Source organism: Bos mutus, chromosome 9 (assembly GCF_027580195.1).
Source record: "Bos mutus isolate GX-2022 chromosome 9, NWIPB_WYAK_1.1, whole genome shotgun sequence".
Classification (NCBI taxonomy): domain Eukaryota; kingdom Metazoa; phylum Chordata; class Mammalia; order Artiodactyla; family Bovidae; genus Bos; species Bos mutus.
The window spans coordinates 89,097,752-89,112,134 of record NC_091625.1 but is presented as its reverse complement, the minus strand read 5'-3'; the positions used below and the strand labels follow the sequence as shown (position 1 = coordinate 89,112,134).

Here is a 14,383-nt window from a genome sequence, read left to right as displayed (position 1 = left end):
ATGGAAAACAAGAACACTGCAGGTTTTTGTACATTTTCAGCCACTCAAAAGCTGGGTTACGGAAGATGAGAGAACTGGGCATGGTCTCTAAGCATCGCTTCTATGTCACTGGCATCCTGGGTTGGATCAGTCCCTGTGAGCATGGGTACCGCCTGATAAACCTAGCCAGGGTGACAGAACCTCAGGCCTGAATCCAGTTTGCAGTCTATGAATGGCACACAGCAACCCTCTCCCTCTTATCTTGGCTCTTGGCTTTGTAGACACATGCTGTTGTCCATGCTCTTTATCTTTCGGTATTTCAAACCACTGCAAGTCACAGAGGTGTTCATGAGAATATGTTGTGTTGTTTAGTCACTGAGTCTTGCGACCCCATGGACCTTAGACCACCAAGCTTCTATATCCATGGGATTTCCCAGGCAAGAATACTGGAGTGGGTTGCCATTTCCTTCTCCAAGGAATCTTCCCCACCCAGGAATTGAACCTGAGTCTCCTGCATTGGCAGGTGGGTTCTTTACTGCTGAGCCACCAGTGAAGCCCTGATAAGAATGCATTTCCCTTCTATTCCCATCCTCTGATTTTCATTTTTTCCCTATTAAATTTATAATCCCTTGACATGCTAAAAGTACTCAACAATACCATGTCCGTCTGTAGACAGATGTCTATGTTTGCTCTTGGTTGCTGTTATAGTACCAAAAAGTTCACATCTCGGAATGAAGAAAGCATTTGCTTCTAAAACCAACTATTTCCTCTCTAGGTACTGGCCCTGTAAGACCCTCTTGTAGCAACACAAGCAGTCAGAGTCCACAGCTCTCAGCTACACAAAGCAGGTGCAGGAGGGAGAGGCAGCCCCAGGCACCATTCCCCTGGTCCCCAGTCCTACAAATGCTGATGCCTAGGGTCTTTCTGGTATCATCTTAGCCAGTCAGTCTTCTCTTCCTGGTTTAGAGCTGAGCTCCTGTTTGTGCACCTTACTACTTCCAAAAACCAACCAAAGTAAAACATAAAATATGAGCTAATGAAGTTAAAATAAATCTTTGTGCTCAGCTGCTCAGTCGTGTCTGACTCTGCGGCGCCATGGACTGTATCCCACCAGGGTTCTCTGTCTGTGGCACTTTTCAGGCAAAAATACTGGAGTGGGGTGCCATTTCCTACTCCAGGGAGCCTTGCTGATCCAGGGATCAAACCTGCATCTCTTGTGTCTCCTGCACTGGCAAGTGGATTCTTTACCACTAATACCATAAATCTTTAGAGCATCCATAATAATATTCACCAAATAAATTCTTCAATAAAAGAAACCCACTAATTTAAAAAAGGACTCTGTCACTTTCTTTTTTTTTTTTTTTTTTTTAAATACACTGTTCCTTCCAGCTCACAGAAAATAAGGTGAAAAAGTATATGTTATAATTTCCAGTTCTGGTGTCACATATTCTACAGTACTTTTGGAAGCATCTTTGTTGTGATCAAGGAAATATCTGTAAATATGTAGATAGTTACGGAGGGAATTTTTTGGTGTACAGAACACTGATTTTACACATCGGGTTTTGGCATTGGGGAAACAGCTCCTTCTAGCATTCATAGACTTCGGTTAAAGACGTGAACAAAAAGTGAAATAAGTAGGCACTGTGTTGGTGAATGAATTTCTGGCTTCTCTGCCTCCGTGTTACAAACCTTCTTAGGTTGAGTTCTTTTGTGCTGGAAAGTTATGATTCACAGTTTTATTTTGCCCATCAAAAGTGTTCTTTCATTCCAGGAGATCAGAAGTGGTATTACCAAAAAAGGGGAGACTCTCAGCTGGCTGAAATCCAGGCTTAAAATTCTGATTGAAGTTTCTTCTGAGGATGAAGCCCAAAAGCAAGGAGATGAGCTGGCAAAATTATCTAGTTCTTTCAAGGCTCTCGGGACTTTGTTGTCAGAGGTAAGCTATTTATTCACACGCTAACAGAAGCTCTGGCTGAAGAGTCTGGAAGGTTCCTTTGGGTTTCAGTTTAACAAATAATTTTATTTAAAATGTGTATTAATTGTTTAAACCAAATGGTTATAACAAACACTTATGTATATGAAGATTGGTGGGGAAGATGAGCAGAATCTTTGCTTTGGTAGTCTGTGCCATTACTGGATATGTTATTAATAGTTCAGGTTCACCGTCTATGTTTAAAGTGCAAAGCTTCTAAATCCATACTTTTACTAGAAGCATTATTTCATGGTCAGTTTCAGGTAAATTACAGAGGTTAAGAACCCAGGTTTGAGAGTCAGACAAGCCCACTGGTAGAGTTTAACTCTGATACCCCATTTCCTACTTAACCATGAGCTTAAAATGGATAAAAATACCCCAAAAGTTAACTTCAAGAATTGAATGCAATACTGTATGTAAAGCACTTAGTACAGTGCCTGAAGTGAAGTGAAAGTCGCTCAGTCATGTCCGACTATGCAACCCCATGGATTATATAGTCCCTGAAATTCTCCGGGCCAGAATACTGGAGTTTTGGGTAGCCTTTCCCTTCTCCAGGGGATCTTCCCAACCCAGGGATAGGACCCAGGTTTCCTGATTGCTGGCAGATTGCTTACCAGCTGAGCCACAAAGGAAGCCTGTACAGTGCCTGGAACAGAGTAAATAACTGATGCTGTGCTGTGCTCGGTTATCTCCAACTCTTTGGGACCCCATGGACTGTAGCCCGCCAGGCTCCTCTGTCCAGGGAATTTTCCAGACAAGAATACTTGAGTAGGTTTCCGTTTCCTATTCCAAGGGATCTTCTTGTCCCAGGGATTGAAACTGCATCTCTTGCATCTCCTGCACTGTCAGGAGGATTCTTTTACCACTGAGCCACCTGGGAAGCCCAAGTAACTGATAGCTAACAATAGCAACACGTTCATGTTGAGCCAGCAGGCTAGTAAAGTCTCTTTTAGGCAAGATCTACTCACTTTAAACTTCTTTATATACATTTCAATGTTTATAGTCCTTTGTATACTATACAAGACCATCTATTTCATTTCTAGTAAGGCCACATTTGGCTTCCCTGGTGGCTCAGCAGTAAAGAATCCTCCGGCAATGCAGAAGCTTCGGGAGATGAGGGTTTGATCCCCAAATCAGGAAGATTCCCTGGAGGAGGGCATGGCAACCCACTCCAGAATTCTTCCCTGGAAAATCCCATGTACAGTGGAGCCTGGCAGGGTACAGTCCATAGGGTCGCAGAGTTGGACACGACTGAAGCAACTTAGCATGCACGCACAAGGCCACATTTACCCTTAGCAATAATATTTTTACTGACCAAGTTGTCCTACGAATCTGATGACTTTGTATTTGGGAAGATAATGTAAGAATGTAAAGTACAGCAAATAGGTATCAGGATTTCTTGAAATTGTTTATAAACTTGCATAGAAAAAATAATCATTTGGCTGACATAGTTCCCTGATTCTGAAAGATCTGAAATTCTCTATCCTAATCTAACAGTTTGATTGATTTTCATGAAAATCTAGGTTGAAAAGATGTTAAGCAACTTTGGAGACTGTGTCCAGTACAAAGAAATAGTCAAAAGTTCCCTGGAAGAGTTAATCACTGGCTCTAAAGAAGTCCAGGAAGAAGCCGAGAAGATCTTGGACACTGAAAATTTGTTTGAAGCACAACAACTACTCCTTCATCACCAGGTAGAATGCCTTTTTACTCTGGGGCATTTATGCAAAGTCGATTAGTTACTGAGAACCAGACAGATAAAGAGTAAGGCTCTCCACTGACTTGAGCGGGGAAGATGGGGAGCTTGGGAAGGAACTCAGTCGAATAGTTAAAAGAACTTGGCACCTCTGTTCTCTTTATTAAATAGTAAATATTTCAGAATATCTTGCAAGAAAAATTCTTAGCCAGTGTGATTTGATGATACCAAAATGCTCAAGGAATATTGTGGAAGGAAAATTGATTTAGCTATGAAAACTTTCATAAAACACTAAATTATCCTTTTCTTAATAGAGAAGGAAAGCATAAACAAACTGTCTCATATTTGAGATGACTATTTATTATGTTACAATCTTTGATCTTCAGTTTACAACTTTGAATACATCCTGCTTTGGGAAATTATAACTAACATGAAGTACCAGTCCTTTCTAAAGAGTGTGCTCCCACAAAGGATTAAAACTGAAGCTAAAGAAGCTCTGGTACATGTATTGATATTTAACAATTTTAATCAGCTTTACTTGTCAAATTCAACAGAAGTGAAAGTATGATTCAAATTAATCTAATGGCAGAATTTTAGCTAACTTAATGTATAGGAAAATGTTAAGTAGTTGTCTATGTAACAATATATCGAAATGGAAGTTGCATTGAAGTAGTTGTAAAAGAGCAGCCTTTAGACTTCAAAAAAGTGCTTAGTGCCATATTGTTCTCAATCTCTGGTGAAAGTGTTGTTTGGGTTTCAGTTTACTTTAAATCAGAGAAATATGAAATTATAGATATTCACAGTAATATGTTAATATTAAAACTCTTCATTTCTTGAACCAACTGCTTGGTTATACGGTGTGTTTACTCTGTGAAAATTCAAAGTTGTATTTTGAGATCTGTGTACCATTTTTGTACATCATACCTCAATAAAATATTTATTTTAAAACACATCTTTCCTCAGATATCTTAGCATATTAATAATACTGAATATACCTTGGGCTTAAATCTCTTCATATTAGCATTTGTAGAACATGATTGATTTTTAAAAATTGGAATTGGGGCCTTGTGTTTTTAGGCAGAATATAGTTCTTCAAGGAGAATTATGTCAAATGAATAGTTTTGCCAGATTCCATCTGGGGTATTGCACGAAATATTACATGTTATCTAAATCTGCACACAAAACACTCAGGCCAAATTAATTATGTTGTTTCCCATTAAAAAATATAAAATATTTATAAATAATGCCCATCTTTGACTATCACAGAGCCTTCATTACCATCTTAACTATCCGTCTTACGTTTAAAATGCAGTTTAGGTTCCTGCTCAGGAGATTTTACCTTTCTGTACCTCCATTATAGCGTGGGTGTTTATGTCCCTACTTAGTTGCTTAAGAGAGTTAACATTTCTATCCATCTGTTGAACAAATGGTTCCAGCAAAAGACAAAGAGAATCAATGCAAAGAAGAAGGACGTGCAACAACAGATCACGCAGGCTCAGAAGGGAGAAGGTGGGCTGCCTGGGCGAGTCCAAGAGGAGCTGCAGAAGCTGGAGAGCACCCTGGACAGTGTGGAGCACAGTCGGGAGAAACAGGACCGCCGCATCCAGGTAGGAGACCGGAAGTTACATTATAGGCTGCATTAACTTCCGGGTCATAAGTTACCTCTCCTACTAGCGGGAGCAAACATTTATATTTCCTGCCTCTGATGGGCCAACGTTCTGTTAAACACTTCCATGAGTGATCTCTTTTAATCATAGCATCAGCTTTGTGAGATGGGTACTGTAATTAACACATTTTTCAAGAGTGGATGCTTAAAAATAGAGAATTTGAGGATCTTCCCTGAAAATCAATAATAAAGCTAGGGTTTGAATCCACTCTTGTCTGAATCCAGAAATTTGTTGCTGGATAATTTCACTTTTCTGGACAGTCCAACAGTCACATCTTTATGATTTGTTGTGCCCTTAACACATACAAGTTAATGTGTTCTTGGATTTTTACTTCCACCTATTGACTGCCCACTACTATTTCCGTGTCTCTTCTTTCTCCCTCCTTCCTTCTCTCTCTCCCTTCTCTCTTCTATCTTCCCTTTATCCTTTATTTTCTTGAGACACATTGAAGAGTTTCTTTCCTTTGTCCCATACCTACATTAAGTAATATCCTTGGATTCATAGGGCTTTGTAGCAGATAGAAAATTTCGAGTCCTGGGCCACATATCCTTTTTGTAGGTAAACTGAGACTCAAGAAGGGAAATTCTTACAGAAGATGTAAGGATGATCTTTAGTCAGTGTAGTCGTTTGACAGTGGAACTGAGAGTTAACTGGAAGTTCACAGCCTAACAAATGAATGAAAATGTGACTGTATTTTGTGAGGCATTCTGATAATTCATAACATGATATATTGTTATTTTTTCAAATTCAGGTCACATTAAGAAAATGGGAGAGATTTGAAACAAACAAAGAGACAGTGGTCAGATACCTTTTTCAAACAGGTTCCAGCCATGAGCGCTTCTTGAGTTTTAGCAGTTTGGAAAGCTTATCTTCAGAATTGGAACAGACAAAGGTATATTGGCAAGACCATATAGTCCTTTGGTACCCTTAATTCCCATGAAAAGCTGTTTCTGCTTCATCATGTCATTAATTATTGTAATTATTCATTTAGTCAATTCTTATTCTTTGTGGTTCACTCTTCAATACATTGGTCAAGTCACTCTGGGGAATGAAAACATAAATAAGATTTAAACATCAAGATGTAAGAGAAAGTTTTCATTCAAGTGGAAAATTATTAGGTTCCTAGTAGATGGAGAAAGTTCTAAAACCTCTTTCTGAAGGCAGTGATATTTTTAACTGAACTTTGAGGGGCAGAGAAGATACAGAAAAGCAGAGTTTGGGGCAGAAAACCAGCATTCCTGTAACAGGAAACACCATGAAGTATTAAAGAGTGAGAAATGGGAATTCGCTGTTGTAAAGTAGAAACAGAGAAGTGAAGTTTTAAAGGAAATTTGCACTGCATCACAAAGATTATTGAAGGTCTCTAGCATTACTCTCTACCCTTAAAGTTTTGTAAGAAAGAGTCACATGACCAGAAGAGCTATACTTTAGGGAGATGAGTTTTTAATCTGGTGTAGAACTTTGAAAGGGTATAAGTCTGCAGTCATGGGTTCTAATTATAAAGTCATCCATTGCTTGTGTACATGAATAGGAACATGAATTAGGGTAATGGGGATGGCAATGGATATATAAGGACAGATATAAAAGGAACAGAGTGAAAGAAGAGAGGATGATACCCAAGGTTCTGAGCCTGACAGAGATAATGGTAGCAAGACAGGAAATTGGGTTAGCTGTTAGTAGAAGAAGATGAACAAGTCACATTTACTATTTGCTGATCTAATTAGTTGATGGCTATCATTTTCTTTAATCACCACAACAGTCCTTAGAGATAGGTACCATTATTAATCACATTGTATAAATGAGAAGATACAGGGTACAAAATTGTTACTGAATTTATCCTAGTTCTTGGAATTACTAATTGGTGAGGCTGGGATTCAAGCTCAAGAGCTCTGAGTCTAGAGCCCATAACCTCATATATAACTGTATCATATTTTCATTAAAAAAACTGATCTGCTTTACTGGTTGTTTCTATATGCTGCTGCACACGCATATGACAGCTGGAATGATTGTTCTCTGTTTCTTTGTTTACTTGTTAATACAGCTTTCATACCTATTGTAATCCTTGAGTGGCTATACTGAGGAACTTGAGGGTTTTCTGTCTGCCACGTGTTTATAGCAATATCGTGTTTAGTCTTCATAACAAGGTTTTACTGATGAGGAAATGGGAATTCAGAGTTATGTGGCTCAAACACCTAGGAGTTATATGGCTGAAGACCTAGCTGATGTCAGAATCCATTCTCTCCTGGTGCTTCCTGCCACCACTCATGTCTTCTTGGGATTTAGAGATAAAGCCTTATGAGAGTATTCTAGTTTTATTTAACTTGGTTTTTATCAGCATCCTTCTGTGCTCCGGATTCCTCTGCACTGTGCTTTCCCCATGTGTAGCTCCCACAGAATGCTCTTAGATTGAATGTGTATTTTTGTTGTTGTTCAGTTGCTAAGTCCTATCTGACTCTTTGAAACCCCATGGACTGCAGCATGCCAGTCTCCTCTGTCTTTTACTGTCTCCCAGAATTTGCTCAAATTTATGTCTACTGAGTTCATGATGTTGTCTAACCATCTCATCCTTTGCCACTCTCTTCTCCTTTTGCCTTCAATCTTTCCCAACATCATGGTCTTTTCCAATGAATTAGCTCTTTGCATCAGGTGGCCAAAATATTCAAGCTTCAGCTTCAGCATCAGTCCTTCCAATGAATATTCAGAGTTGATTTCCTTTAAGATTGACTGGTTTGATCTCCTTGCAGTCCAAGGGACTCTCAAAAGTCTTCAGCACCACAAGTTGAAAGCATCAATTCTTTGGAATGTATATAAGCATTTTCAAACATAACTCTGCCTTCTCCATTTTTTTCTGGGTTCTGAAAAACACCAGGAGGAAAAAACACTATTTTACACTTCTGATTTTATTCATGGGGTTCTGCTGTTATTCACAGTTTCACAGTTGAATCTGCAATGACTCTGAGTTTACATATAGTGATAGCATTTAATAATTTAATAAATGCTTATAACCACAGAATTTAATGTTGTGATAGTACATACTGTATTTTAGGATATTATAAATCTCTCTGTCATAAGCAAGCTGTACTTACTGATCTTTTATTCTTTCAAATTGCAGGGTACTTCTCTGAAGTAATGTTGATAATTTCTATGAGGACGTTAAATCTTTCAAACATGAAGATGCAATAGTATTATGTAGTAACTATCATATATTGCATTTTGTAATAATTCTGAGAGATGCTATGTAAGAAAAGGCAGCTATCATAAGTTTTATTTTACAAAATCATTTACATTACCTATTTAAGAGAGAGGAGTTTATGATCAAAATGTAAACCTTCTCTGATATAATCCAGGAGAAGAAATGAGATGCTAAGTTACTCAAAATTGTCTCTGGGATTACCTTTCCTAATTCAGTATTCAATACATTTACCTGGCAAAATTGAGACAACTAAAATTTACTGATACCTCAAATATATTAAGTTAATTTTTGAATTAAGGCGGTTCACTATTATTGAAAATCAGTGTGTGAACTTCATAAATGGTTTTGTCCTCAATTTTATGTGATGGACATTAAAAAAATGATAATAGGTGCCTGTCAGAGTGCCAGGTACTTAAAAATGAAGTTGCTAGTGAAATGCTAACAGTGACCTTAGTGAGAACAGTTTACTATCTGCATTTTATATAAAAGAGCCTGAAAAATAATTTGTCAAAGTCAAACAACTAGTAATTAGCAAATCCAGAATCCTAGTTCAGGTTTGACTGGTTCAAAATTTTTCTTCTTTCCCTTGTGTAGTATGTGGATATATGGTAGATAAGATTTAACAGCATCAAGATCAGTTTATAGCTCTTTTCAGAAAGCTAGTTAACAAAATGTTTCTTTAAAGATCAATGATACTCTGTAATGACCAAAATATTCTTCAGTTAAACAAACAAGTACTTATAGGCAGTGGTCTAGAGGTCTGTTATCTTTATGACTGAAAAAAAAAAAGCAATCACTGTTGCTGCTGCTGCTGCTGCTGCTAAGTCGCTTCAGTTGTGTCCAACTCTGTGCGACCCCATAGACATCAGCCCACCAGGCTCCCCCATCCCTGGGATTGTCCAGGCAAGAACACTGGAGTGGGTTGCCATTTCCTTCTCCAATGCATGAAAGTGAAAAGTGAAAGTGAAGTCACTAAGTCATGTCTGACTCTTAGCGACCCTATGGACTGCAGCCCACCAGGCTCCTCCGTCCATGGGATTTTCCAGGCAAGAGTACTGGAGTGGGTTGCCATTGCCTTCTCCAGTCACTGTTGACCATGGCCTAACTAGCCTGCAATAAGCTGATATAGGCATGCACAAGTTAATTATTATCATGCAGCTAAGAATTTTAAACAGTAAACACAAACCAGGTGACCATTGAGTCAACGTTTTTTGGGGAATTGTTGGATAAATATGAAAGTCGTTCTCTAACTATGAAGGTCTGGTTGTGGTTTCACTTATATAAAAAGAAAATAATTTAACAAAATGTCTATTTTGGCCATAATGAAAATGTCTGTTTTATTGCTGAAAGTATCATATGCCATTATTCATACATGTTTGAATCTATCTATTCATCTCTCCATCTATTCTGGTGAGACTGTATGTTCAGTTTATTTGAGGGCAGAGTTTAACAGAAGAGGCTGCCTTTACAATTATAATATCTTTTTTTAGGAGTTTTCTAAACGAACAGAAGGTATTGCAGTCCAGGCTGAGAATCTTGTGAAGGAAGCTTCAGAGATCCCACTTGGGCCCAAGAATAAGCAGCTGCTTCAGCAGCAGGCCAAGTCAATCAAGGAGCAAGTTAAAAAATTAGAAGACACCCTTGAAGAAGAGTATGTGCTTGACAAGTCCTAGACTTTCTTCTCTGAGATTGTTTCATAACGCTCTTTCCTGTATATTGTATTCAAAACATTCTTTTAAAATCAAAGTGTTTGTGTATTTCAGCATGTTTTGAGGAAGCAACTTGCAGTTCAAAAGAAAGCATCGGCAATAGAGAATCCAGCATCTATAAGTGAGGGACGTGGTTTTTGCATTGTAAACTGATTCTGTTCATGAGAAAGCCATATCTATAAAATTCAAGTGGCCTTCATACACTGGAAAGGAGAATCTCAAAAAAGAACCAATATTTAAAATAATTTTTTTTACTGTGTTATTCTGCTCTCATAAGTTAGAGGGAAGGGTAGATTTTTGGTTGTGTAGATTCTAGGTCTAAACACATAGACCAAGCATCTCCAACTCCAAGAAGCTCACAGAGTTTACTTACAGTGCCTCAATATTCAAATTGTCACTGATTGTATGCTATTTCCAAAAATTAACTTCAAAAATATATTTTATTTTTAAAGATTTAATGTTTAAATATCTAAAAGAAATTATAGTTTGGCCTGTGGTATCCTGTTATGTACAAAACAGACACACACACAAATTTGGAGGGGATAAACATATGGCCAATAACCAAAATAATATGGCTTAACAGTTCTACTTGAAAGGTTATTTAGTGGCATATCACCAACACATATTGTTTTTAAGGTATAGGGCATAATTTCTAAGATGGGCTTTAAAATGCAAAATTTGTTTTTAATACTATGAATATCTTAATATTTTACATTTATCTAAACTTTAAAATTTGTTAAATAATTTACTTAAAACAAATTGTGACTTAAAACTTTAAATATTATCTATTGGGTAGAAATAGTAAAACAGTTTATTAGAAAGGAAGCTACATCTATCTATATTAGAAATATCCTTTTGAATCTGTATTTCATTAAAAAGTTGCAATATATATAGCTTGCATTACCTGTGCTGATGAGAACATAGGTATATCCAGGGTATACATTTGAGATTGCAATATTATTGAATTTGACAATCATTGATGCCGTTGTATTTTCCTGATGTCTTCAAGTGCCTTTTGGTAAACAGGGAAATTCTTTTTTTTAACCCAAGGACTTAATAGTTGAATGATATCCTCTTATTCTAGTCTTTTTCTAAACTGAAAGCCATAATCTCTTGCTTAGATATGTATAATTACCACATGGTTATATATACATAATTAATATAAACTGGGAACCTATAGCTGGAATTTTATTCACTAGATTTATTACAAATAAAGCCCAAGTTGTCTAAAAGCAGTTAGGGTGCTCATGTACAAGAATTTATAAAGTCTTTTGGAATCAAGATCATCCAGACTCTAAGAATAGCTGAAATTGTGATAGATAGTAGATTGCAGGCTTCACTCTAATAATAGAAACAGTTCCTGCATGACAGCATGAGATTCAGACTACAAGCTCTATCTTGATTCATAGAGATGTATTTTAGAAAGATCTTTGAGTATAAAGCATCACTAAACATCTCTCCTCTAAGAGCAAAAGGACCATATTGACAAAAGTGGGACTGTTAAAAACCTTATGTGCTCTGTAATCAAGGCGGGCAATTTACTAAAATAAATAAAATAAGCTTTGGCTTATTTTACTAAATAAGCCTTGGCAACTACTTGTCACATGCAGTGTTTAACTAGATTATTCCTGGATTCAAACCGTTTGAACCCAGCAGTATTTTCTTCAAAGCACAGTTCCGTTCGTAATACAGAGTAGTGCTACCTCATTCTCAGAGGAGACAGGAAGACTTGAGGACTGACTAATTCACATCAAAGGTGCATTTTTTTCCCCTGTTCTAATAGTTTCAGCTTCGATGTGGTCACAGATGTCTTCACTATCCTTTCACTTGGTGATTTAAAGGGAGATGTATTTTTCTCTATTAAAATACTGCATTTTATTTACTTAATTTGGTTAATTTTAGTATTAAAACCATGGAAATGGTGAAAAACAAGTGGGATCATTTTGGCACTAACTTTGAGACCCTGTCCGTCTGGATAACTGAGAAAGAAAAAGAACTCAATGCCTTGGAGACGTCATCATCTGCCATGGATACACAAATCAACCAAATTAAGGTGACCTGCTCACAAGTTACATTTATAATCCATCTCTAGCTTTTAAGAGCACCTTTCTTATGTTTCGTCAAATGCTATCTGACCCCAGGACAAATCATTCATTGCTATGTGACTCTATTAAAATTAAATTTACACAAAATGCTGAGCTAAGAGGTCTTGACTGATACTGGGCAATGCTTAATAGATGGAATTATGTATTAATACTGACTGACTTATGCATTCAAAGTCATTCTTGTGTGCAATATCATTAAAATGTTTTTATGGTTACATTATTCTTTTCCTTGATTTTGAATTAGCGCCATTAGAGTCCCCTGTTGATGGGTTTATATGCCATGAAATATATTCATCATCTACAACCTTACTATGTAAGAACAAGTCTAAATGTCTAGCTTAAGTATTGGTAGCATTTACCCTCACCAACCACAAAGAAGGGTTCAAGAAATTGCTTTCTTTAGGTGAAGCAATCAGATTCCATTGCTTTAACGCTGGCATTTATGACGCCTTTGGGGGCATGGACCAAGATGATCTGAATGCTGTCCCACAGTTCTCAGATAACCACGTGTATAAGCTATCATCATCCACTTCATTCAAATAGCGTACCAAAAAAAAATGAGCTGAAAGAAATGAATTCTGAGTGTTCATTTCTCTTTCTTTTGTGCTATTTTTACACAACACATTTTCAAACTCCAGCCACTTCTTTTTCTGTCTCAGCTCATTTTTTTGGAATGGGAAAACCCTCTGCCATTTCATTCGATTAAATATAGTAAAATGAATAACAAGGTGAGGGAACGTTTCACATTATGACTCAGAAGAAGTCATTGCCATGTGCATGGTGGGAGGTGCAATATGGTTTAGCTAAGATTACATGCCGGACAGACTGCCTGTCAAACACCTTCTGCAGTCAAGGGCATACGGAGTTTGGTGTCTGCAGTCTAGCTTATGTCCTGCGTGATACACCAGGAAAAACAGATACCCAGCCATTAAAGAATATCCAAGAAATATGTTTAATTTTTAAAACTGTTTGTAAAGATGCCATTTAATCATTTCCACTAAATTCTAAGAAAACAAACAATAGTCCATTTAAATAGTTTCATCTCAAAATTTTTCTTTCAAAAAACTTTGACATAAACCCTTTTAACTAGTTTATCCTTTCTCTAAATTCACTTTTCTATTTTTGAAACCTTAATTCCACAACTTCTGAAATACATCAGTAATCAAAAGTATCACATTGTTACTCTTTAAGAAACAAAATAATCATGTATTTTAAAGTGTATAAGCATTCATTTGTGGATTGCCATGCCATCAAGCTAGAAATACATTTTAATATTCTGATATGGCACTTTGAAAACTATCTAAAAATGAATACGAATAACAGGAAAAAATATATTTGCTAGAAATAAGCAAAGATAGAGTTGAATTCATTGTACAGTGGAATCGTAAGTTCATGCTCTATTTCCAAACAGAAGACTGGCTTATAGGAAATATTCAAAATATGTTAACACTTGTCATAGTATTTTCACTTTAAAACAGTTTTAGGATTAAAATTAATAATGCATTTGCATGTTACCATGAAGATACCTATAATCTCATTTTTGTTCTTTATTACATGCTGTTCCAGATTGACTAATTTCTTATTCATTCCTAATTGATAACTCTAAAATGATAAGAACATTCAGTGGGTTCATCTTCCATCTTCTCTTCTTGGACTGGAATTTTTTCTGCCACAACCCAGCAGCATTATTATATAGTTAGCATCTATGAATTTGTTAATGGCATGTGTTATGCTGAAAACCAAAAATTTTGATCTTTACTAAGATTATTTCACTAAGGTGTTGGAAGAGCCTACTACAACTATTAGCACATAAAAAATTCAAAGTATATTTGTTGAATTTTTGAGTAACTTTTCCAGAAAAATCATCTTAAAAGACAGCAAAACAAAGATTGTATCAATGCTCAAACAACAAGCGTCCATTAGCTATATCACTTTAGTCACAAACATAAAAATACAAACAAATAAATGATGTATCCCTGGCATTAATCTGATGCCAGTTATTTCTGACTGTCTTCTCTAGACAGAAGTTATTCTTACTCTGTTGCTTCACCTGGACAGAAGTCAT

The 14,383-nt window shown here is 36.7% G+C and overlaps 1 protein-coding gene across 1 annotated transcript in view; it reads left to right on the top strand.

Moving 5' to 3' along the window:
* Positions 1-14,383, top strand: part of SYNE1 (spectrin repeat containing nuclear envelope protein 1) — a 501,407-nt gene that overhangs the window by 183,397 nt on the left and 303,627 nt on the right. Inside the window, 6 exon segments of the mRNA XM_070376885.1 lie at positions 1,751-1,915; positions 3,475-3,642; positions 5,081-5,251; positions 6,063-6,203; positions 9,995-10,155; positions 12,116-12,266. Coding sequence (XP_070232986.1) covers positions 1,751-1,915; positions 3,475-3,642; positions 5,081-5,251; positions 6,063-6,203; positions 9,995-10,155; positions 12,116-12,266 — 957 coding nt within the window.